This window comes from Schistocerca americana, chromosome 1, assembly GCF_021461395.2.
Source record: "Schistocerca americana isolate TAMUIC-IGC-003095 chromosome 1, iqSchAmer2.1, whole genome shotgun sequence".
Classification (NCBI taxonomy): domain Eukaryota; kingdom Metazoa; phylum Arthropoda; class Insecta; order Orthoptera; family Acrididae; genus Schistocerca; species Schistocerca americana.
The window spans coordinates 1,104,882,592-1,104,908,470 of NC_060119.1; the positions used below are offsets into that span (position 1 = coordinate 1,104,882,592).

Below are 25,879 nucleotides of genomic sequence, written 5' to 3' on the forward strand. Positions count from 1 at the left end.
ACGTTACCGGAAAAGGTCAAGGTGATGGTCTACCGATGTGACGTCAAGCCCTATATCCCTCCCCCGATGCGGTGCTTCAAGTGCTGGAAGTTCGGCCATCTGTCTTCCCGCTGCACTTCCAGCCTCACATGTCGAGATTGCGGACGCCCGTCTCATCCCGATACTCCATGTGCCCCGCCTCCCATCTGCGTCAACTGCGGGGAGCACCATTCACCTTGCTCGCCTGACTGCAAAGTCTTTCAGAAAGAGCGCAAAATCATGGAATATAAGACCCTGGACCGGCTGACCTATACTGAGGCCAAACGGAAATATGACAGACTCCATCCTGTGAGAATGACATCTTCGTATGCAGCTGCTACAACAACTGTGCTAGCTCCATCAGTTTCGAGACTTCCAGCCAGCTCGATAAGCAGTACGACTCCTTCTGCCCCCTTGCCCGTGGGGGGCTCTCCCCAACTGGTTGCTCCTGCACCACCTACCTCAGGAGCAACCTCCTCCCACCCGTCGGGGACGTCCGTCCCCGCTTCTCAGCCGGAGAAGCGCCTAACTTCTTCGGCTACTCTCGCCCGTAAGAGTTCCCTTGGGACCCTCCCTTCCCAGGGTTCCCCCAGCGGGAAGGATGACGGCCACCAGTGGCATAAGTCCTCACCAGCAGCCGGGCGTAGGGCTTCACGATCCTCCTCTGTCCCGGAGACTGAATCGGTGAAGCCTTCCCAGCCGGTGAAACCCAAGGTTCAGCGAGAGAAGTCCAAGAGAAAGACCTCTAAGGCTAAAGAACTTGCGGTGGCACCAACCCCACCGCACCTTTCGCGCTCTGCGTCTGAGGATGAAGTCGAGATTCTAGCGTCCGCTGAGGACCTTGATCTCGCTGGTCCCTCAGACGCCATGGATGCCTCTCGTCCGGGTACTGAATCGGTGGCAGTGAGTGAACAAGCGGCGTAAATTGCCTTCCCAGTCCTTTCACGCCTTTCTCAGCCATGGACAATACCATCCTCCAGTGGAACTGCGGCGGTTTTTTCCACCATTTAGCTGAGCTCCACCAACTTCTCAGCCTTCGCCCTTTCTTCTGCATTGCTCTCCAGGAAACTTGGTTTCCAGCGATGCGAACCCCCGCCCTCCGTGGCTATCGGGGTTATTACAAGAACTGAGCAGCTTATGAAAGGGTGTCTGGTGGCGTCTGCATATATGTCCTTCACACTCTGCACAGCGAGTCTGTCCCTCTCCAGACGCCTTTAGAGGCTGTCGCTGTACGCGTGTGGACACCACAGGCTGTTACCGTCTGCAGTCTTTACATTCCACCGGATGGTGATGTCTCGCAGCATGTCCTGGCTGCACTGGTCGCCCAATTGCCGCCACCTTTCTTGCTATTGGGCGACTTCAACGCTCATAACCCTCTGTGGGGTGGGTCAGTGGCAACAGGTCGAGGCGCCATCGTTGAGCATTTATTGTCGCAGCTCGATCTCTCGCTGTTAAATGATGGTGCCTTCACACACTTCAGTGTGGCGCATGGCACCTACTCCGCCATTGACCTTTCAATCTGTAGCCATAGCCTCTTACCGTCTGTCCAATGGAGTGTGCATGACGACCTGTGTGGTAGTGACCATTTTCCGATCTTTTTGTCACTACCACAGCGCCACTCTTCTGGGCGCCCTAGCAGATGGGCTATGAATAAGGCTGACTGGGACTTGTTCTCCTCCACTGCCGCTTTTGAGCCTCTCTCTACCGATGACATTGATGCGGTGGTTCAATCGGTCACCACCGGCATCGTTACTGCCGCCGAATCTGCCATTCCCCATTCCTGTGGGTCCCCTCGGCGGAAGGCTGTGCCTTGGTGGTCGCCTGAGATCGCTGAAGCGAGTAAAGATCGCCGGCGGGCGCTCCAGCGTCACAAGCGACACCCCTCCCTCGACCACCTTATCGCCTTCAAACGGCTGCGTGCGCGGGCCCGCCTCCTTATCCGCCAAGGCAAGAAGGAGTGCTGGGAGCGGTATGTGTCCACCATTGGCCTCCATGTCACTCCCTCGCAGGTCTGGGGCAAGATTCGACGCGTCTACGGCTATCGGCCACCTGCCAGCGTCCCTGCGCTCTCACTGAATGGAGCAGTTTGTACTGCCTCCGACGTCATTGCCAATCGCTTAGCAGAGCATTTTGCTATGAGTTCCGCTTCTGCGAATTACCCCCAGGCCTTCCGCTCCATTAAAGAGCGGATGGAACGTCGGAGCCTTTCGTTTCGCACCAACCACCCAGAATCTTACAATGCTCCATTTAGTGAGTGGGAATTTCGCAGTGCCCTCGCTGCTTGCCCTGATACCGCTCCTGGGCCAGATGGCATCCACTGTCAGATGCTGAAACACCTTTCAGTGGACTGCCAGCGGCGCCTTCTCGATCTTTACAACCGTCTTTGGGTCGAGGGGGAGTTTCCGTCGCAATGGCGGGCAGGCATTGTCATCCCCGTTTTGAAACCTGGAAAGAACCCTCTGGAGGTGGACAGCTACCGTCCCATTAGCCTCACCAACGTTCTTTGCAAGTTGCTTGAACGGATGGTGAGCCGGCGCTTGCATTGGGTACTGGAGTCTCGGGGCCTTCTGGCTCCATCTCAGGGTGGGTTCCGTAAAGGCCGCTCCGCCGCCGACAATCTGGTGAGCCTGGAGTCGGCCATCCGTACTGCCTTTTCCCGCCGTCAGCACCTGGTCGCTGTCTTTTTCGACATGCGGAAGGCGTACGATACGACGTGGCGTCATCACATTCTTTCTACGCTCCATGGATGGGGTCTTCAGGGTCCTCTGCCGATTTTTATCCGCAATTTTCTGTCGTGTCGTACCTTCCGCGTGCAAGTCGCGGCCTCGTATAGTTCCTCCGACGTCCAGGAGAACGGTGTGCCACAGGGCTCTGTTTTAAGTGTGTGTCTGTTTTTAATAGCCATTAACGGGCTTGCTGCAGCCGTGGGAAATTCTGTCTCCGCTTCCCTGTATGCTGACGACTTCTGCCTTTATTACAGCTCTACTGGCATTGCAGCTGTTGAACGTCAGCTACAGGGCGCTATCCGTAAGGCACAGTCTTGGGCTGTAGCGCATGGATTTCAGTTTTCGGCAGCCAAGACCTGCGTTATGCATTTCTGCCGGCGCCGAACAGTCCATCCTGAGCCGCGGCTTTATCTTGCCGACGAACTCCTTGCTGTGGTGGAGACCCACAGGTTTTTGGGGGTGGTTTTCGATGCCCGGTTGACTTGGCTGCCTCATATCCGGCAGCTGAAACAGACGTGTTGGCGGCATCTAAACGCTCTGAGATGCTTGAGCAATACCCGCTGGGGCGCCGACCGCTCTACACTGTTGCGGCTCTACCAGGCGTTAATCCAGTCCCGTCTGGATTATGGGAGCCTGGCTTATGGCTCAGCATCCCCATCTGCGTTACGGGTGCTGGACCCGATTCTCCACAGCGGGATACGCCTTGCCACTGGTGCTTTCCGCACCAGCCCTGTGGACAGCGTACTAGTGGAGGCAGGTGTACCTCCACTGCGGTTCTGACGCCAACGTTTGCTGGCCACTTATGCTGCCCATGTTCTAAGCTCGCCCGGGCATCCAAACTATCGCCTCCTGTTCCCGCGGTCGGTCGTCCGTATGCCAGAACGTCGGCCCCGGTCTGGTTGTACAATAGCGGTCCGCGTCAAAGAGCTTCTCTCTGGGCTCCAGGGTTTCACTGTTCCACCTCCTTTCTGGGCTACTTTGCATACACCCCCATGGTGTGTTCGTCGCCCTAGCCTTCGGCTCGACTTGGCACAGGGCCCTAAGGACTCAGTCCCTCCAGAGGCCTTCCGCCGCCGCTTTTATTCCATCCTGGCCACGTATCAGGGCTCTGGTGTTGTTTACACTGACGGTTCGATGGTTGCTGGTCGTGTCGGATATGCGCTCACTCTAGGGGACCTTTCCGAACAACGTTCCTTGCCGGATGGCTGCAGCGTTTACACTGCTGAACTGGTCGCCATCTTTCGTGCCCTAGAGTATATCCGCTCCTGCTCAGGTGAGTCCTTCGTTATCTGTAGCGATTCCCTGAGCGGTTTACGAGCTCTCGACCAGTGTTTCCGTCGTTCTCGTTTGGTGATGGCTATCCACGAGTCTCTGCATACTCTCGCCTGTTGCGGCCGCTCTGTGGTCTTTGTGTGGACCCCCGGTCATGTCGGTATCCCGGGTAACGAACATGTTGACCGCCTGGCGAAAGAGGCCACCAGTAAGCCATCTCTGGACGTTGGCCTCCCAGAGCCTGATTTGCGGGCAGTCTTCCGCCGCAAAATCTTGGCGCTATGGGACGATGAATGGCGCGAACTGCCAATGCGCAATAAACTCCGTGCTGTCAAGGAGACGACGGCTGTGTGGCGGTTGTCCCTGCGGGCCCCTCGCAGGGACTCAGTAGTTCTTTGCCGGCTCCGCATTGGCCACTCCCGGCTGACACACGGTTATTTACTGCGCCGGGAGGACCCTCCTCTATGTCGCTGTGGGGCAGCTTTGACAGTGGCCCACATTTTGCTGGCCTGCCCCCTTTTAGCTGTGGTCAGGCAGACATTTGCGCTGCCTGCTACGCTCCCTGCCCTTTTAACAGACGACTCCACTATGGCTGACTTAGTTTTACGTTTTATTCGGGCAGGGGGATTTTATCATTTACTCCGAGTGTTTCTGTTTTATTTTATCGTTTTGTGTTGATTCTGGCCTTTGGCCCATGATTTTACACTGATTTTTTTTAATGTGTTTCTCAGTGGTTGGCTTTTCCTTATTTATTTATATGGTCGGCCAACCACCGTCACACTCTGTGTGGTTTTAGTTCGTTTTGTCTTGTCCTTGTCTCAGTTTCTCTTGTCCTGTATCGTCTGTGATCTCTTCTGTTCCTCTTTGTTATTCTCTGTGGGTGTTCTTTGTATTTGGAACAAGGGACCGATGACCATAGCAGTCTGGTCCCTTTACTCCCTCCAAACCAACCAGCTTCCTTGCCCGCACCTCTTGGGGTGCAGACCACTCCATCCTTCTCCGCCTTTATCGGGCTTTAGTGCTGCCTTGCTTGGACTATGGTTGTCAAGTTTATGGTTCGGCTGCTCCTTCCACACTGCACCTGCTGGATCCGGTCCACCATTGTGGTATTAGTTTGGCCACCGGTGCCTTACCCTCTAGCCCTGTTGATAGTCTCCTGTTTGAAGCTGGGATCCCCCCCCCCCCCCCCCCCTTTCTGTTTGGCAGTCCCAGCTTCTGGTGTCCTATGCAATCGCTGTCCATTCCTCCCCCACTCATCCTTCCTATTCTATCCTGTTCCCATACCATGGACGTCACCCACCTGTTTCCCGCCCTCAGGTGGCTTTACCGGTTGGGCTCCGCCTTGCGTCTCTTCGCTGTGATTTTCAGCTTCCTTCTTTGTCCTGTCACCGATGCTCCCTCCCCAACACCCACTCCCCCCCCCCCCCCCCCCCCCTCTTTTTTTTCCCCTCGGCCCCGAATTCTGATGGATCTCTGCCGAGGTCCGAAAGATTCCATTCCCCCGATGGTGTTCCATTTGTTTTTTTCGTCAGATTTTATGGGAGTTTCGGGATGTTGTTGTTTTTTATACTGATGGCTCTAAATCTACTGATCATATGGGATATAACTTCGCGTCCTCTGTTGGCACGGAAAATCATCTCTTGCCTCCTACATGTGGGGTGTTTACTGCGGAATTAATGGCAATTTCCCAGGCTCATACCTTTATTCAACAGTCGCAAGTCAACTGCGTTTTGTTTTGTATGGACTCAATGAGGGGCCTTCTGACCTTTGACTGGTGTTTTACTCGCCATCCCTTGGTCTCGGCCATCCATAACCATCTCGCTGATCTTCACCATGCTGCTTGTTCCATTGGCTTCCTTTAGGTCCCTGGCCATGTGGGTATCCCAGGTAATGAGCTTGCTGATCGTTTGGGTGAGGGAGCAGTCTCTTACCCCCCCTTTCTGTGTAACCCCTCCTGCAGTGGATTTACAGCTTCACATCAAATCCCACTTCGCACAATCATAGGCCATCTCTTGGGAGGCTACCTCCCTGTTTAATAAACTTCGTGAAATTAAGGTGACACCAGTCCCATGGCGTTCTTCCTTCCGCCTCTCCCGAAAGGACTCGACCACACTGTGTCGTCCCCGCATTGGCCATACCAGGCTGACCCATGGTTTTCTTTTGCGCAATGAGCCACCCCCACTTTGTGGTTGTGGAGCCTTCCAGTCAGTAGCCCACATTTTGGTGGAATGCCCCCCTTCTTTTGGCTCTGCGTACTAAGTACAGACTTCCCTGCACTTTACCTTTAATGTTGGCTGACGATTCCCGGATGGTCGAACTGGTTCTCAGTTTCCTATGTGAAAGTGGTTTTTATTCTCAGTTTTAAGGTCTTTAATCTCACTCTGGTGTTGGGGCAACACGGTGAAGGTTGGGGTGTCTCCCATTGTAAGCTGTGTCGGGAGATTCCCTACTCCCCTCCGTGGCCAAGATCCTCTTTTGTTTTCCTTTTACTCTGTTTTTATCACTTTTTAGAATTGGTTAGTCTCCTTTTCCCATACGCACTTCTACATTCTAGCGGTTGAACGCTTTTAAATAGCAGGTGGTCTTGCCTCTACTGCTTCAGAGGTGGGATATTTCCTGCCTCTAGAATAGCCTTGGGGTTGCTCTCTTGCTGACTTCCCACATTTTGTTTTTACCATTGACGACACAACTGCACTTTTACATTTTTTAGCCTTTTCCGTTTTATCGTTCTGACTTTTCTGAGATGTCAAACTGTCTGAATGGACCACATTTGAAACAAGGGACTGATGATGACCTTGCTGTTTGGTCCCTTCAACCCCAATCAACCAACCAATATACATGGATACTCTGCAAATCACATTTAAGTGCCTGGCAGAGGGTTCATCGAACCACCTTCACAATTCTCTATTATTCCAATCTCGTATAGCGCACAGAAAGAAGGAACACATATATATTTCCATACGAGCTCTGATTTCCCTTATTTTATCGTGGTGATCATTTCTCCCTATGTAGGTCAGTGTCAACAAAATATTTTCACATTGGGAGGAGAAAGTTGGTGATTGGAAATTCGTGAGAAGATTCCGTCACAACGAAAAACACCTTTCTTTTAATGATGTCCAGCCCAAATCCTTTATCATTTCTGTGACACTCTCTCCCAAATTTCCCGATAATACAAAATGTGCTGCCCTTCTTTGAACTTTTTCGATGTACTCCATCAATTCTATCTGGTAAGGGCCCCACACCGCGCAGCAGTATTCTAAAAGCAGATGGACAAGCTTAGTGTAGGCAGTCTCCTTAGTAGATCTGTTACATTTTCTAAGTGTCTTGCCAATAAAACGCAGCCTTTGGTTAGCCTTCCCCACAATGTTTTCTGTGTGTTCCTTCCAATTTAAGTTGTTCGTAATTGTAATTCCTAGGCATTTAGTTGAATTTATGGCTTTTAGATTAGACTGATTTATCATGTAACTGAAGTTTAACGAATTCCTTTTAGCACTCGTGGGGATGGTTTCACACTTTTCGTCATTTAGGGTTAACTGCCAATTTTCGCACCATTCAGATATCTTTAGAAATCATGTTACAATTTGTTTTGATCTTCTGATGACTTTATTAGTCGATAAACGACAGCATCATCTGCAAACAACCTAAGATGGCTGCTCAGATTGTCTCCCAAATCGTTTATATAGATAAGGAAGAGGAAAGTGCCTATAACACTACCTTGGGAAATGCCAGAAATCATTTCTGTTTTACTCGATGCCTTTCCGTCAATTACTACAAACCGTGACCTCTCCGACAGGAAATCACAAACCCAGTCACATAACTGAGACTATGTTCCATAAGCACTCAATTTCCCTACAAGCTGCTTGTGTGGTAGAGTGTCAAAAGCCTTCCAAAATCCAAAAATACGGAATTGGTCTGAAATCCCTTGTCAGTAGCACTCAACACTTCATGTGAATAAACAGCTAGTTGTGTTTCACAGGAACGATGTTTTCTAAACCCATGTTGACTGTATGTCAATAGACAGTTTTCTTCAAGATAATTCATAATGTTTGAACACAATATATGTTCCAAAATCGTGCTGCATATCAACATTAATGTAATTTAGTGGACTACTCCTACTACCTTTCTTGAATATTGGTGTGACCTGTGCTACTTTCCAGTCTTTGGGTATGGTTCTTTTGTCGAGCAAACGGTTGTATATGATTGTTAAGTATGGAGGTAATGCATCACTGTACTCCAAAAGGAACCTAATTGGTATACAGTGTGGACCAGAAGACTTGCTTTTATTAAGTAATTTAAGTTGCTTCACTACTCCGAGTATATTAACGTCTACATTACTTATGTTGGCAGCTGTCCTTGATTCGAATTCTGGAATATTTACTTCGTCTTCTTTTGTGAAGGCATTTCAGAAGGCTGTGTGTAGTAACTCTGCTTTGGCAGTACTGTCTTCAATAGTATCTCCATTGCTATCGCGTAAAGAAGGCATTGATTGTTTCTTGCCGCTAACATACTTCACATACGAGCAGATTTTCTTTGGATTTTCTGCCAGGTTTCGAGACAAAATTTCATTGTGGAAACTGTTATATGCATCTCACATTGAAGTCTGCGCTAAAACTCAAGCTTCTGTAAAAGATCGCAAATCTTGGGGATTTTGCGCCTGTTTAAATTTGGCATCTTTGTTTCTGCAGCACTGTTCTAACCTGTTTTGTGTACCAAGGAGGATCAGCTCTATTGTTTGTTAATTTATTTGGTATAAATATCTCAATTGCTGCAGATACTTTTTCTTTGAATTCAAGCCAAATCTGGTCTACACTTATTAATCTGGAATGAGTAGAGATTCTCTCTCAGGAAGGTGTCAAGTGAATTTTTATCTGCTTTTGTGAATAGGTTTACTTTTTGTTTATTTTTGGAAGATTTGGAGATTACAGTATTCAGTTTCGCTATGGTAACCCTGTATCCATTTTGATGCTCATTATTAACTCGGGATTATTTGCTGCAAAGAGGTCAAGCGTGTTTTCACAACCGTTTACTACTTGCGTGGGCTCATGAACTTACTGCTCAAAATAATTTTCAGAAAATGCGTTTAGCATGATTTCGGATGATATTTTATATATACCTCCAGAATTAAACATGTATTTTCGCCAACATATGAAGGGTAAATTAAAGTCACCACCAACTATTGTCATATGAGTCAGGTACGTGTTTGAAATCAAACTCTAGTTTTCTTTGAACCTTTAAGCAACTGTATCATCTGAATTGGGAGGTTGGTAAAAGGATCCTATTATTATTTTATTCCAGTTGCCAACAATGACCTGTGCCCATGCTAACTCACAGGAAGTATCTATTTCAATTTCACGACAAGTTAAACTACTTCTAACAGCAACAAACACGCCACCGCCAACCGTGTTTAGCCTATCCTTTCAGAACACCGTTAGGTTCTTCGCAAAAATTTCGGCTGAGCTTATTTCCGGCTTCAGACAGTTTTCAATGCCTTTAACAATTTGAGCATCACTGCTTTCTATTAGCTCTTGGAGCTCTGGTACTTTCCCAACACAGCTACGATAATTTACAACTGTTATATCAATGGTTGCTGTATCTACATTCTTCCTGTGTTCATCCTGCACCCTTTGTGACTGAAACCCTTCTTGTGTTTTCCCAAAACCCTCCAACCTAAAAAAACTGCACAGTACCTGCCAGACAGCCCCTGCTACCAGTGTAGCCACCTCCTGCGTCACGTAGCATACTGGCTCCACGTCAGGGCAGCTTCCGCCAGGGTTGCTCTACCACTGATAATATTGTGTCCCTTAAGTCTGCCATCTGAACAGCTTTTTCCAGGTGCCAACACCTGGTTGCTATCTTTTTTAATATATGAAAAGCATATGATCTGACCTGGCAACAACATATCTTTGCCGCATTATAAGAGTGGGGTCTCAGAGGCCCGCTCCCAATTTTTATCCAAAATTCCCTGACTCTTCGTACTTTCCATGTCAAAGTTGTTGCCTTCCATAGTTCCCCCATATCCAGGAGAATGGGGTCCCGCAGGGCTCTGTATTGAGTGTATCTTTATTTTTAGTGGCCATTAATGGTCTAGCAGCAACTGTAGGACCGTACATCTCACCTTCTCTGTATGCAGAGGACTTCTGCATATTGTACTGCTCCACCAGTACTGGTGTTGCTGAGCGGTGCCTACAGGGAGCCATCCACAAAGTGCAGTCGTGGGCTCTAGCCCATGGTTTCTAGTTTTTGGCTGCAAAGTTGTGTGTTATATACTTTTGTCAGAATCGTAGTGTTCATCCGGAACCAGAACTTTACCTTAATGATGATCCACTCACTGTAGTGGAGACATATCGATTCTTAGCACTGGGTTTTGACACCCGATTGACTTGGCTTCCTCACCTTTGTCAGCTTAAGCAGAAGTGCTGGCAGCACCTCAATGCCCTCCACTGCCTGAGCACCACCAACTGGGGTGCAGATTGCTCTACTCTGCTGCAGCTCTACAGACCACTTGTTCAATCCCGCCTTGACTATGGGAGTCTGGTTTATGGTTCGGCGGCACCCTCTACGTTGCATTTACTCGACCCAGTGCACCACTGTGGCATTTGCGTAGCGACAGGAGCTTTTAGGACAAGTCTGGTGACCAGCATCCTGGTGGAGGCTGGAGTCCCTCCATTGCAGGTAAAGTGTGCACAACTGCTGACCAGTCACGTTGCACACATTCATAGTTCTGAGCATCTGAATTACCGTTTCCTTTTCCCACCCACAGCAGTTCATTTACTGCATCAGTGGCCCAGGTCAGGGCTTCCAATTGCAGTTTGTGTCCGATCCCTTCTTTCCAGACTGGAGTCCTTGCCTTTACCATCTATACTTGAGGTCCATTCACGTACACCTCCATGGTGTACACCTAGGCCGCGGCTTCACTTGGACTTTTCACATGGCCCTAAGGACTCGGATAACCCTGCTACTCTCTGCTGCCACTTCCTCTTGGTTCTTGACATGTACCAAGGCCGTGAAGTGGTTTACACCGATGGCTCGATGGCTGATGATCGCGTCGGCTTCGCATATGTCCGTGGAGGACATATTGAACAGCATCCCTTGCCCGATGACTGCAGTGTTTTCACTGCCAAGCTGGTGGCTATATCTCGTGCTCTTGAGCACATGCGTTAATGCCCTGGGAGTCGTTTCTTCTGTGTACTGACTCCTTGAGCAGCCTACAAGCTATCGACCAGTGCTACACTTGTCATCCTTTGGTAGCAACCATCCAGGAGTCCATCTATGCCCTGGAACCGTCCAGTAATTCAGTGGTGTTTGTCTGGACCTCAGGACACATCGGAATCCCAGGCAACAAACTTGCCGACAGGCTGGCCGAACAGGCTATGCGGAAATTGCTTATGGAGACCGGCTTCTCTGCAACTGATCTGCGTTCAGTACTACGTGTCAAGATTTTGCGGCTTCGGGAGACGGAATGGCATAACCTCAGTACGCACGGCAAACTGCGTGCCATTAGGGAGACTACAAACGTGTGGGAGACCTCCCCGCGGGCCTCTCGCAGGGACTCTGTGGTTCTTTGTCGGCTCCACATTGGCCATGAATGGGTGACACACGGCTACCTTAAAAATTTTGTTTGTGACAGAAATGATGCTTTCTGTCAGTGCTGGGCATCACACAAAAGACACAATAAGCAGTATTTGTTTGAGGTGTCTCTGGCTACACATTGCATAAACAAAATTGCAAATATCTGTCAGAACATCAGAGAAAATGTGCCTGACGACTCTCAGGAGGGACATCCAGTGTGTGTATAAGAAGCAAATCATTAACTAGAAGGATAATTAATTAGTGAAGAAGAAATAAAAATATAAATTATGTACATATGTATGAATATAGAAAATAATTTTCATATTATAGTATTTGAATTAGATTAATTAAGAAACGGTAGCACACTTATTCATTTACAATAGGGATGATGATTATTGCTGAAACAGACAGTTTTCTGTTACACCGGATCTTTTTATATCCATTTTAACCTGAGTGTTAAAACTGCTCAAAATAACCGGTTTCTGAAATAACTGATTTTCAGTTTTTTTGTTGCTGTTGCTTCCAGTAACAAATGTGGACTTCAAACAAAGGCTGAGGGAAGGGGTAGGAGATCACAATGAATAGGTGGTTGATGCTGGTCTAATTGTCTCCAGCAAAGATTGCAGAAATGAAGGAGATGGGCACAATGACAGCAAAACTGAGATGTCTTAAAGTTGATGACTTCTCTGCATCATCACTCTTAGAGGGTATCAGTTTTCCACCATGAAGCAACCACAAAATTAAAGGATCAGTTGTTATCTCAAGTTCATAGCATTTCAAAAGAATTACAGATATAGCAGTAAAATATATGTTCTCTTCCAAGGAACATTGTGGACGTTTTCTCCATAGTGGATGTTTTCTCCTTATATGATGATGCAAGTTTGTGCATACTCCACTTTTTAATCTTTTAAAGCAAAGGAAGTATTGTACTTCACTGCTTCTGTGCTTTATGAAATACTTCCAAACTAAGGATGGACCATCCTGCAATACAAGTGAAGTCCGAGAATGAAAGTGGAAGAACTACGCCATAGACCACACTGCACATACATGTATACCATTTAATAGGCCTTGCCACATGTCAGCAGGTACATCAGCTCTGCAATGCTATACCAGTTCTTATGTCATTTATTTGTTGCTGGTTTCTAACTGTAGCAGTTATTAAAATAGTGCTGATTGCTTTTCCCAATTTCTTTAATAATCAAACTTTTCAAAGCAATGGAAATTTTACAAATAAACATAACTCATTTTCAAAAAAAAGTTTTATTTAAAACCAAAAAATTTCAGCAACTGTGCTATGGCAAATTGATAGGCTGGTATTTTTGCCCGTTTATTAGCAAAAATGAAAAAAAAGACCCCTTATAAGTGAGGTCAGAGAAATACCCAAAAATACCAGATATTCAGAACTAAAATATCAATACTGGATTTAACCGGTCAGTTTTTCCCAACCCTAATTTAATGGGGTGGCATGTTCGAGGGTACAGAGTTTTTACATAATTAAATTCTGGACTTTTCCCTCCAGAATCAGAGGAACAAAGTTTTCTGTACCCTCTTTGTCGTATATAAGTGAGTAATTGTAGCATTCATATATAATTTGTTTGTGTTGTATTGTTATTTGTTTGAGGTATTCCTTATTTAGCGTGGAGCAGTTGCAGTTTGCCAGCAGATTCCTTTACCCACAACAAATGCAGTATGGAGTTTCCAATACCACACAGATGTTGAAGGGGCCTTGTAGAAAAGGCAACAATGATAATTGCAAAGGAACAATATATATTTGAAAAATAATGTACAGATCAAAGAGAAGTTGTTACTTTGAGTGTAACAATGATATCCACACAGACAGCATATTGCATACATTCATGGGATAAATGTATATTGTTATCTATATCAGCATAAATTTATTTGAAGTAACTTGAAGAAAAAGTAACTAACTAAATCATTGCAATGGAGTATACACTCAAGCGCCAAAGAAACTGATATAGGCATGCATATTCAAATACAGAGATACGTAAACAGGCAGAGTACGGTGCTGTGGTCAGCAACACCTATATAAGACAAAAAGTGTCTGGCACAGTTGTTAGATCAATTACTGCTGCTAGAATGGCAGGTTATCAAGATTTAAGTGAGTTTGAACATGATGTTATAGTCAGTGCATGAGTGATGAGGCACAGCATCTCTGAGGGAGCGATGAAGTGGGATTTTCCCGTAAGACCATTTCACGAGTGTACCGTGAATATCAGGAATCCGGTAAAACATAAAATCTCCAACATCGCTGCTGCTGGAAAAAGATCCTGCTTGAATGGGACCAACAAGAACTGAAGAGGGTTCTTCACTGTGACAGAAGTGCAACCGTTCTGCAAATTGCTGCAGATTTCAATGTTGGGCCATCAACAAATGTCAGTGTGCAAACCATTCAGTGGGCTTTCGGGGCCAAAGACCCACCTGTGTACCCTTGATGGCTGCACAACACAAAGCTTTATGCCTCACCTGGGCCCTTCAGCACTGACTTTGGAGTGTTGCTGACTGGAAACATGTTGCCTGGTCAGACGAATTTCGTTTCAAATTGTTTCGAGCGGATGGATGCGTATGGGTATGAAAACATCATCATGAATCATTGGACCCTGCATGTCACCAGGGTACTGCTCAAGCTGGTGGAGGCTCTGTAATGGTGCGGGGCAGGTGTAGTTAGAGTGATATGGGACCCTTGATATGTCTAGATACTACACTGACAGCTGACACACATGTAAGCATCATGTCTGATCACCTGCATTCATTCATGTCCATTGTGCGTTCCGAGGGACTTGTGCAATTTCGGTAGGACAATGCTTCACCCCACATATCCAGAATTGCTACAGAGTGGCTCCAGAAACATTCCTCTTAGTGTAAACACCTCCTCCACTGGCCACCAAACTCCCCAAACATGAACATTATTGACCATATCTGAAATGTATTGCAACATGCTGTTGAGAAGAGATCTTTACTCCCTCATGGTCTTACAGAGTTATGGACAGCCATGCAGGATTCATGGTGTCAATTCCCTCCAGCACTACTTCAGACATTAGTCAAGTCCATGCGACGTCATGTTGCTGCACTTCTATGTGCTTGCGTCCGCCCTACACAATATTAGGCAGGTGTACCAGTTTCTTTGGCTCTTCAATGTACTTAGACTAAAAACAGGATTCTTTTATGTTTCAGTCACAACCCTCTGTGTATAGGAAAGTGGCATCAATGGGCTCAGGTGGCGTGGGAATGTTTGACAGTCAGTGAAGGAAGCGGTTTCTATCTTTCATGTGAGAGGCTAGGCTACAGGCAATCGGTTGGAGGTGTCGTTGGAGGTGTCGCTCGATGAGAGGGGAGATTCTTTCAGTGAAGTGCAGAACCAGCTAGAAAGTGGTGTACAAGATTGTTAGGTTTAAGGATTTTTGGAAGCATGCAGAATTTGGGTGCATGAGGGATCATTGGTGTGAGGAGAGAGATGGATTCCAATGAGAGCTTCTGAGATGGGCCTAAGGATTTGAGCAGGGGGTTACGTTGGCCTCTGGGATAGGATTGCTGTGACAGACCTTGTATGTGAAGGAGTCAAACAGTGGGCAGAAGCCTTCTGTCAAGTAGTTACTGTGGCACGTTACAAGAGTGGTGCAGCATTTATCTACAGGGAGGATGACTAAATCAGGGCCTGTCATGAGGCAGTGAATGGCTGTTATTTCTTCTGCTGAGAGGTTTCTGTTCTTGGGAATGGACCTGGGGAAGGAAGACAAGTCCAAGTGGAGATAGGAATTTGTGGAAGATGGCGAAAGAGTAGATAGGTGGTATGAGGGGGGGGGGGGGGGGGGGGGGGGGGTTGCATCCTAAAACAAAACAGTTGGTTGAGCGTATGAACTGGGGAAGACAAGGTTAAATGTTGGGATTAAGATTGCTTTGGTTAGAGAGCTTGGTAGCAAACAAAAGTTTCCACTGTAGTGATCAGGAGAAGCATGTCATTGACAAGGATGAACTTGAGTTGTTGTTGTTGTTGTGGTCTTCAGTCCGGAGACTGGTTTGATGCAGCTCTCCATGCTACTCTATCCTGTGCAAGCTTCTTCATCTCCCAGTACCTACTGCAACCTACATCCTTCTGAATCTGTTTAGTGTATTCATGTCTCGGTCTCCCTCTATGATTTTTACCCTCCACGCTGCCCTCCAATACTAAATTGGTGATCCCTTGATGCCTCAGAACATGTCCTACCAACCGATCCCTTCTTCTAGTCAAGTTGTGCCACAAACTTCTCTTCTCCCCAATCCTATTCAATACCTCCTCATTAGTTACGTGATCTACCCACCTTATCTTCAGCATTCTTCTGTAGCACCACATTTCGAAAGCTTCTATTCTCTTCTTGTCCAAACTAGTTATTTCTCCTGATAACGACGTCCTCTTGAGTAGTTCCCGCCCAGAGATCCGAATGGGGGACTATTTTACCTCCGGAATATTTTACCCAAGAGGACGCCATCATCATTTAATCATACAGTAAAGCTACATGTCCTCGGGAAAAATTACGGCTGTAGTTTCCCCTTGCTTTCAGCCGTTCGCAGTACCAGCACAGCAAGGCCGTTTTGGTTAATGTTACAAGGCCAGATCAGTCAATCATCCAGACTGTTGCCCTTGCAACTACTGTAAAGGCTGCTGCCCCTCTTCAGGAACCACATGTTTGTCTGGCCTCTCAACAGATACCCCTCTGTTGTGGTTGCACCTACGGTACGGCCATCTGTATCGCTGAGGCACGCAAGCCTCCCCACCATCGGCAAGGTCCATGGTTATGGGAGTGAAAGTGAGGCCGTTGGATAGCACTGAAACTTCTGTAGGACACGGGTTTTGGTGAATAAATTTCTGGCCTTGTTTTGGGATTGTATAGGTTCTGAGCTAGGTAGAACATTGAAAGATAGTTCTGGGGCATGTTGTAAATGAAAATGTCCATAAGACAGAGTCTGTGTTCTATGAGGGATTGACAAGTGGGTTCGGTGGGGTTAGGATAGGTGTTGACAGGTACTGGTGCTTCAAGGCAGGAGTAGGATGTCAGTAAGTTTTATCATTTATGGAGGTGGTACCTGAAGTGCTCTTCCAGGTGTTGGAGGGCAAATATCTCTCTTTGGGAGATGTGGTGTGGGGAGTTAGAAGTGTACAGTAAAAGTATCTTGGGGAGGGAGCAGAGATTGTTTTAGCATCCCTGTGTCATGAAGATTTGTTTCTGTAGTACCGGATTTGAGAGGAAGAGGCATTGCTGGAATTTTGAAGTACAGTAATCATTGTAAAAGGAGGGGTGGTATCTGGGAAAGAGTATTTTCGTTGTATGGTCATGGAATGGAATGGTGGGCAGGGGGAGGGCGGGGGGGGGGGGGGGTGCAGGAAGACCCGTTCCCCAGCTCAGGGGCAGCATTTAGAGAACAGGATGTGGGACTGGGTTTTAGCTAGGTATGGGGATACTTTTCTGAATAAGAAAATGTGAGGTAGGCTCAGGAAACCTATGTCTTCATGGATACTCTGTAAATCATTCTTAAGTGCCTGGCAGGGGGTTCATCGAACCACCTTCACAATAATTCTCTATTATTCCACTCTTGATCAGTGCATGGAGAAAGGAACAACTATATCTGATATCCCTTATTTTATCATGATGATCATTTCTCCCTATGTAGGCCAGCATCAACAAAATATTTTTGCATTCGTAGGAGAAAGTTGGCGATAGAAATTTCGTGAGAAGATTCCGTCACAATGAAAAATGCCTTTGTTTTAATGGTGTGTATCCCAAATCCTGTATCATGTCTGTGACGTTCTCTCCCATATTTTGTGATAATACAAAAGTGATGCTCTTCTTTGAACTTTCTCGATGTACTCAATTAATCCTATCTGCTAAAGATACCAGACTGCACAGCAGTACTCCAAAAGAGGACGGACAAGTGTAGTGTAGCCAGTCTTTTTAGTAGATCTGTCACATTTTCTAAGTGTTCTGCTAGTAAAATGCAGTCTTTGGTTTACCTTCCCCATAACATTTTCTGTGTGCTGTTTCCAGTTTAAATTGTTCGTGATTGTAATTCTTAATTATTTAGTTGAATTTACTGTCTTTAGATTACACTGATTTATCGTGTAACTGAAGTTTAATGGATTCCTTTTAGCACTCATGTGGATGACCTCACACTTTTCATTATTTATTGTTTCACTATTCATGGTCAGTTGCCAATTTTCGCACCATTCAGGTATCTTTTCTAAATCATTTTGCAATATGTTTTTATCTTCTGATGAGTTCAGTAGACGAAACAACACATCCTCTGCAATCAACCCAAGATGGGTGCTCAGATTGTCTCCAAAATCATTTATAAGGAACAGCAGACAGCCTATAACACTACATTGGGAACACCAGAAATCACTTCTGTTTTACTCAATGACTTTCCATCAGTTACTGTGAACTGTGGCCCCTCTGACAAGAAATCATGGATCCACTCACATAACTGAGGCGATATTCCATAAGCATGCATTTCACTAGAAGCTGCTTGTGTGGTACAGTGTGAAAAGCCTTTTGGAAATTTGGAAACACAGAATCAATTTGAAATGCCTTGTCAATAGCACTCAAAACTTTGTGTGTGTGTGTGTGTGTGTGTGTGTGTGTGTGTGTGTGTGTAAAGAGCTAGTTGTGTTACACAAGAACAATGTTTTATAAATCGGTGTTGACTGTGTGTCTGTGTCAATAGACTATTGTCTTTGAGGTAATTCTTAATGTTTGAACACAATATATGCTCCAAAATCCTGCTGCATATCAACGTTAATGATATGGGCCTGCAGTTTAGTGGATTACTCGTACTAGCTTTCTTGAATACTGGTGCGACCTGTGCAACTTTCCAGCTTTTGGGTATGGATCTTTCATCGAGCAAGTGCTAGTATATGATTGTTAAGTATGGAGATATTGCATCAAGATACTCTGAAAGGAACCTAATTGGTATACTGTCTGGACCAGAAGACTGAATAAGTTTGATGGTTGTAAAGGGAACTATGGATAACAGGGAGTGGTTCTGGGGAGTGAAAAGGCAGAAAGAAATTTTTGCTAATGTGTGATGACCGTAGGGTAGTTCTGTGACGTGGGAATATTTGATTGCGCGGAAGCTGTTGCCATGCATGAGGAAAAAAGAAACAGGTGTAAAATTATGATAGGGCCAATGTGTAGGGAGGGATGGATGGATTGATTTGAAGGTGAACTATGTAGCAAGTTTCCTCCTGTCCCCGTGATGTCATAGGCAATATCCCGCCCGGCCATCCATCCTAAACTTTTCATATTGGCGATCATCATTTGTCAGTTCGAAAAATGCTTGTGCAACACATCACTTCATCAAACTGATATGTTGCACTACTGATTCCTCCCATTAGGTGAATGATGTTGTCACTACTGCAAAATGCTAACCAAACAACAAATATTTAAAGTTCCAACTCATCGTAACATGCTCACTACAAGCATCAGTGTCATTCGCCTTTATAGTGTACCAGTACAATTGTAATTATATATCATTTTCAATGAATAGTTATCCATGTTTATTAACTTTAAGTTTCTTAACATTTTTACCAGGCAATCTCTTACTGTGGATAAGGGACTTTGGATAACAAATATTTATTATCCATAAAGACGCTATTAGAAAGATATCCTGCGAATGGGTATGGATACCATCCCTCAGTTTCTGCTGTAGTCATGTAGTAATCTTTATTACCTCACGCTTGGCAAACATAGAGTATGCTTGCAAAGCGTGGCCCGTGAGGCATTCCCCTCCACTGAGCACTTCCCCTCCAACTCCACTCACACTATGTCGTACGTCCTGACCAAATATTTTGATTCACTTGTTCACCAGCAATCTAGTGAGGCAACGCGAAAAGAAAGAATACTGAAAAACATTATTCCAGTACGAGGTGGAGATTAAGTACTCGTTTGTAAATAATTCTGACGAAAAACTCCAATGGCTATATGTACAAAATGCTTACCGTAAATCAAAACAATCTTTCTTGATATTTCTCTTCATGAAGCAACACACAGGCATTACTCACATAAAAAAAAAAAGTGCGCTAACAATGGCAAAAGCATTTGGTTTAGACTATGCCGAAGAACACTTTAAAACAGCTGCTTTGTACACAAGTCTAATGGGATCTACCAAAAAAGAAAAAAAGAAAGAAAAGAAAAGAAACTGAACAGTTTAATTTGCAAATTGTTGGTATTATTCTTTGTGTGGACGAAGTACTGATCGTACAGATCTTAGTCAGCTGCTAATTTTATTCACATAATAATAAATGACTTTCTGTGCATAAAGTGTTACTCGCTTTAATTCCATTGCTCATAACAAAAGGTGTGGGTATTTTCACAAACTGTGTTGACAAAATTGGTGGTTTTAAAGAATATTGTGCAGTTTGTATTGATGGTGCATTGGGTATGTACCCTCTGCTCTGTCAGGTGGCTTGTGGAGTATTGATGTTTGCATTATTCATCTGGAACCATCCCCACTCCACCCCACCTTAAAAAAGAACTTTTAAAGATTACAAATAAAGAAATAATCAAGTAATACGGGGTACTGCGGAATTTTGGAGTAAACTGAAGGATTCACTCTTCTTTTTTTAAAGAAAAAGAAAAAAGAAGAAAAGGGAGAATTTCAAACAGACTTTACAAATCGTCTAAATGAATTGAATTTGCATTTGCAAGGGAAGAAATGCGCTATCTCTAATAGGTTTACGGATGTTAATGGATTCTTGTGTAAACTTATATTGTTCATATAACAACTAAATACGGGAAATCATTTCCCGAGTTGCTGTGAACTGAAACAAGAATATGTGGCGGAAAACGTTCAAAACTTACTTCCGTTGTTGAAGTAGTCTCCAATGAGTTGCATAGTCATTATTTTTAGTCGGCTTATGGTAAATGAAGAAGGCACAACCAGCGGGGGAGGGGGGAGAGGAGAGGAGAGGGAGAGAACAATCTTTAATAATACAATGAAAATTAGTCTCGGAAGTGTGTTAAGTGGTCCTCAAGAAGTAGTGTGCAGTTTACAAAATGATCTATTCATGCTGTCCAAAACAGAAAGAGGTGCTGCCCTGTTTTTGAATTCATGGCACAAGATAGGAGCTAGCCGAAACTCGCCCTTAAAGCAAACTCATTTTCTCGGGCCAATTCATGTATGTGAAATATATTTTCGTCAGTGAAGTAAGTTAATTTCACCAAGCGTAATGCAGTGACAAATGAGGTCATCAGAACATCAACTTCTTCTCAGTACAACTTACATTACTCTAGCCTGTTACCCTGTCTCTTGTTTCACTACGTTCCATACAGACTGAAGTCTGTTGTCAGAATTACTGATTTTTTAATTTTTACTCGCTCTTGCCAAGAGAGCTATATTTCTTTTCTTTTCACTACATATTTTAATTCCTCTAGTAATCCAAGGCTTTTTTATAAGGTTGTTTAATGTAATTCCTGATTAGAAAAGCTGTTTTCGAATGGTGATATGAATTTATTATGGAGTACTTTAAATTTTATATCAGCATTTGGTTTACTATAAATTTCATCGCAGGTTACACACAGCCTGTAAACTGTTTGGACATTTGTCATGGAATCATTAACTAGTCTGATTTCCACCGAGGAGAATATGTCCTGTAAAGTACTGTCTTATTTATCCTAACTAATTGTGCATCATGACCAGAGAGAATTTATTACTGGGTATACAGTTATTTTCTTGCTTTGAGCTTCATCAAATAAAACATTTGAGTTCTACTGTCTTTATCTGCCTGTGTTGGAAAGTTAATACAGAGATCAAATAATAAGATCCAAATATGGGTTTTAGATAATTTTCCCTATCGGAATCCTTTCAAAAATTTACATTGTAATCACCATATAATGTTAACTGCTTATTGCTCTCTGAGAGACAACACAGTAAGGATTCAACATGCATTACAAACAGTTAAAAATGTCCCAGTAGGGATCTATACACAGTAACCATTAAAAGTGGAATATTTTTCAGCATTAATTCACAAGTGCACATGTCTGTGTGCTAATCTCTACAAAACCCACTTATTTCAATGCTTTTGAACTTGTGTTCTGTCTTAATACACTGCCGGTAACAATTCCTTCATGAGTATGAGGCTACAGTGTTATCTTTTGTATTTAACTTCTCTAACAGATTGACAGAGAAGAGTTTATGAGCAAGTCTGAGTATTATCTTGATGTCAAACAATGGAGACTCCAGGATGGAATGTAACAACGTTATGAGAAGGAAAGTTGCTACTCACCAAACAGTGGAGATGCGGAGTTGCAGAGAGGCACAACAAAAAGGCACACAATTAAAGCTTTCGGCCATTGTCCTTCGTCAACAATAGACACACGTACGCAACTGCGCTCACATGCACTCGCGCAAATGCAACTCTCGCACACGACTGCAGTCTCGGGCAACAGAAACCACAGTCGTGGTGTGTGTGCGCGTGTGCACGCGTGCGTGTGCGCGTGGTCAAGTGTTATGTGTGTCTATTGCTGATGAAGGCCAGTGGCCAAAAGCTTTAATTGTGCCTTTTTGCTGTGCCTATCTGCAACTCAGCATTTCCGCTATATGGTGAGTAACAACGTTCCTTCTCATAATATTATCATCTTGACATGTGACATATGCTGCACATTTGTAATGTGCTGGAAATAATCACACCAGTGATTACTTTTTGAAAATGTCAACATTCTGACTTCCAGTGTTTTAGTCACCTAATGTAATGACATGCTCAATGGCCATGTGACAGTGTTCTGATGGTACACTATAATAAAAACTAAAAGGACTAAATACTATAAACTGTGTAAATAGGGGAAATGTTGGAGTAATAGATTTATCACAGTTTCCAAAACTGTTAACACTTACCATATTATATGTTATTTCACTGTTTAGAAAAGTTGTATTTTTGTATTAATATCTATCAGTATTGTTCTTCACTATTGTTATTATAGGGTGTGAGACAAAAATTACATTCTCCTTCCTCTTTTTGAGGTGGGATTTGATGAAGTTTTTCAATCAGTTTGAAGATGCAGAGCAGCTGAAGTAGCAAGAGAAGAGGAATACCAGCTCTTTTACCTCTCTTGTTTCTTTTTCCATAACTGCTGCAGAGAAGCTTTTGATGTTAGTTGTGCCTGTAATTACATGCTTCTGTAACACTGCATTCCACATGATTCACTCTTGTTCAACAAAGGAGCTATGGCTGCTTTTTTGTTACAGCATTGTTTGAACACAAAGGTGAGCTAGCAGATGTTGAAGCAAATATACTGTGCCCTTAAAATGTTTCAGATTTCTACCAGCTTAGAAATAATGCAGCATGCATAGTTGGAAAACTGCACAGTTAAGTTTGACTATACTTTCATTACTTAAAACTCCACAATCCCAGCCACCACTTTTGCTGTTTATTTGTGAGCTTTCACTTTTTGGCACTCCATAAGTTTCAAGATCAGTTCAGGTTTTTTACCAGGTACAGAGATGCATATGCTATTTCCTTAACTCTTCGTGCACTGGGTATTGATCTGTTTCTGTAGTGTATTGTGTAATTTTTTGTCTTTCCTTTATTTTTTTTTTTTTTTTTAGCAGGAGTATGAAGCTGAAGATGAGGAACCATATGCTGATTATGAACTTCGTAGAGTCGGTGGCAGAAATCGATACCGCGAATCCTCGAGAAGTCCTGTGTTGAATAGAAGACCCATAAATCAGCGTGCTGCAGTCACGGAGGAATACAGGATTTGTAGAGAGAGCAATGACTCATTTCATCCTAAAGTTTATGATCCAGAATATCAGAATGATTGGAAACTTAAATATGAACAAAACAATGCCTTAAAAGAGTCAGTGCAAGGTAAAGACAGTAGAAACCTAAAAATGCCTTTGACTGTAGCTTTTTTGTTAGTAATAGGTTCCTGTCTAGTCCCCGGAACTTTCAAAAAAAGTTCTTCTGAAGAAAATAGTTATACAGGCATAGAAAATATGGCTGCAGCAGTGAAAAATGCATTGTTACGATATGAAAATATTCCAGAGGATGTTGAATTTCAGCTTTCTGCCGGTATACGTAACGTAGTGGAAAGTGATCCCACCAAACCTTCAATTTTTGTTCTCCTCCACAATAACACTGGTGAGGGCCCTTTTTGCCTGGCAAATACTATTGGTAATCTTGCAATGAAATACTTAGAATCAGATGAAGAATTTCCTCTCATTTTGAAACCGGATGAATTGTTGCAGAATGAAAATATGTCTAGGGACTATGGCTGGATTATAGAACATTACAAACCTCTTATTGAGAAACACCGTTCAGTAATATTTAACAATTTGCAGAGTTTTCCTGGCAGAATGGCCATGGCTTTTCATTTCTTATGTGATGTAGAAAACCCTGTAGTTCGAAAGGCCCTATTTCTTTTTACATTGCGTGTTCCAAATGTGCACAGTAGGAATGTGGTGGAGCAGGCAGAAAATGTGATGCACAATATTTGGAGAGAAGAAGTTGATAATGATCAACGTCAGGCTCTTATAACACGCTTGACAGAGGATGTAATTTCTTTGCCACTGAACATATTACACAATGAAGCATGTCCCTGACTGGATAAGTATTACTCCAAATTGTGAAATCTGTAAATGTGGAGTATTGTTTAATACCTATGAGTTGACTAGAATCAGTGTTGTGAAAATAATATATTTTAGAATTTTTTCTGCTACTTGTGAATCTGTCAGAAGATACTTTATTGGTGCATATTGTTTTATTTGTTAGTTTTCTTTACAACAACAAAATATTTGCACTAAGGTAGGATCGTATCTTAGATTACAAATTTGAACAGTATCCTTTCTTTTTATTTCTGAAAAATATTAGACGGTGTATGATAATAATGTTTAATCTGTGTCTATTAGTACCATCATATACAGGATTAGTGATTCAGTGTAATTTTCAGCTTTAAACAGAGTTAAACTTGAAAAAGACTGGGGTATTTCACACTCAGCATAACATTATACTGATCCCATGGAAAAGAAAAGCAAAATACTGTGAAGATATCGGTGTTGGATATGTTACCACAGCTCTTTTATTAATTATGCTTAGCTTATCTATTTACATTATTATGAAGACATGTTACATTTTTCACAAGATTTTCAAATAGGATTTGATTGCATACCTTTTTTGTGGCATATATTGTATTTTGTCATTACCGACTTTTTGTTTTTCATTTATTTAGGTATTCACAATTGCTTGCAAAAATGCAGAAACGTGTCAGCCTATATTATTGTTGTTTCATATATCACACATTGATTCTATTCCACTTTATGAAATGAAATTGCACAGAGGACAAATATTATAATAGGACTAATGCTTATATTGTGTTTGGTAATCATGTATTTCTGTAGCATGTTATTCTTCCACAACTTTTGTTTCTTTGCAAGGTGAATGTTTTATGCAAATGAAATCAACTGGCAAGTGGGCTAAACAGTTTACTTTGCCCTCTTATTGTAATCGTTTTGCTATGATATTTGGGTGCTGGTGAAATATATTAAAATGATATTTGCTAAACAAAAGACAGACAACACTGGAAACAAAAAAATCTTCATTCTGATTTCTATCATCTTAGCAGTCTTTTTCACATTGTATTTAAATTGTAAATTTATCACAATAAAGTGTTATAATGTTTACGAAGAGCAAGCAAATTAAGCTTGTACAAAGGTGATCTGTTAATAGATTTTAATCTACAAAATCCTATGAAATTATATGGGGTTCATCTGACAGAGTCAAAACTGATGCATGTTTTAGCGTTCATAATGAAAGCAGGTGCATTCAACATTGTTCAATGACGCTGTCATGAGCACCCAGAGGGAAAGCAGTATTGGAGTACTCGTAGTAGTAGTAAGAGGAGGAGGAGGAAGAGCTGCTTTGTTACCTCATTTATCACTTTTATAAGAACATAATTTAAGTATATAGACTTTATACCTACAGCTCTTCTGGACAAGGATGGGACAGCTAGTGTACTGTGGGCTTGTATTAGGAACCATTTCAGATTTAAATAAGTAATTCTACATCTACATACATACTCCGCAATCCACCATACAGTGCGTGGCGGAGGGTACCTCGTACCACAACTAGCATCTTTTCACTCCCTGTTCCACTCCCAAACAGAACGAGGGAAAAATGACTGCCTATATGCCTCTGTACGAGCCCTAATCTCTCTTATCTTATCTTTATGGTCTTTCCACGAAATGTAAGTTGGCGGCAGTAAAATTGTACTGCAGTCAGCCTCAAATGCTGGTTCTCTAAATTTCCCCAG

General features: G+C 43.7%; 1 protein-coding gene across 13 annotated transcripts in view; it reads left to right on the forward strand.

Moving 5' to 3' along the window:
* The window catches only part of LOC124618173, a 54,555-nt gene extending 29,307 nt beyond the window's left edge, over positions 1-25,248 (forward strand). For 12 of the 13 annotated variants that reach the window (XM_047145327.1, XM_047145334.1, XM_047145336.1 and 9 more), the window contains one exon: positions 23,178-25,248. In XM_047145327.1, coding sequence (XP_047001283.1) covers positions 23,178-24,173 — 996 coding nt within the window. In that variant the 3' untranslated portion in view covers positions 24,174-25,248. The remainder of the gene's footprint in view (positions 1-23,177) is intronic. The other variant, XM_047145325.1, reaches the window with a different exon arrangement.
* The last annotated feature ends 631 nt before the right edge of the window (positions 25,249-25,879 follow it).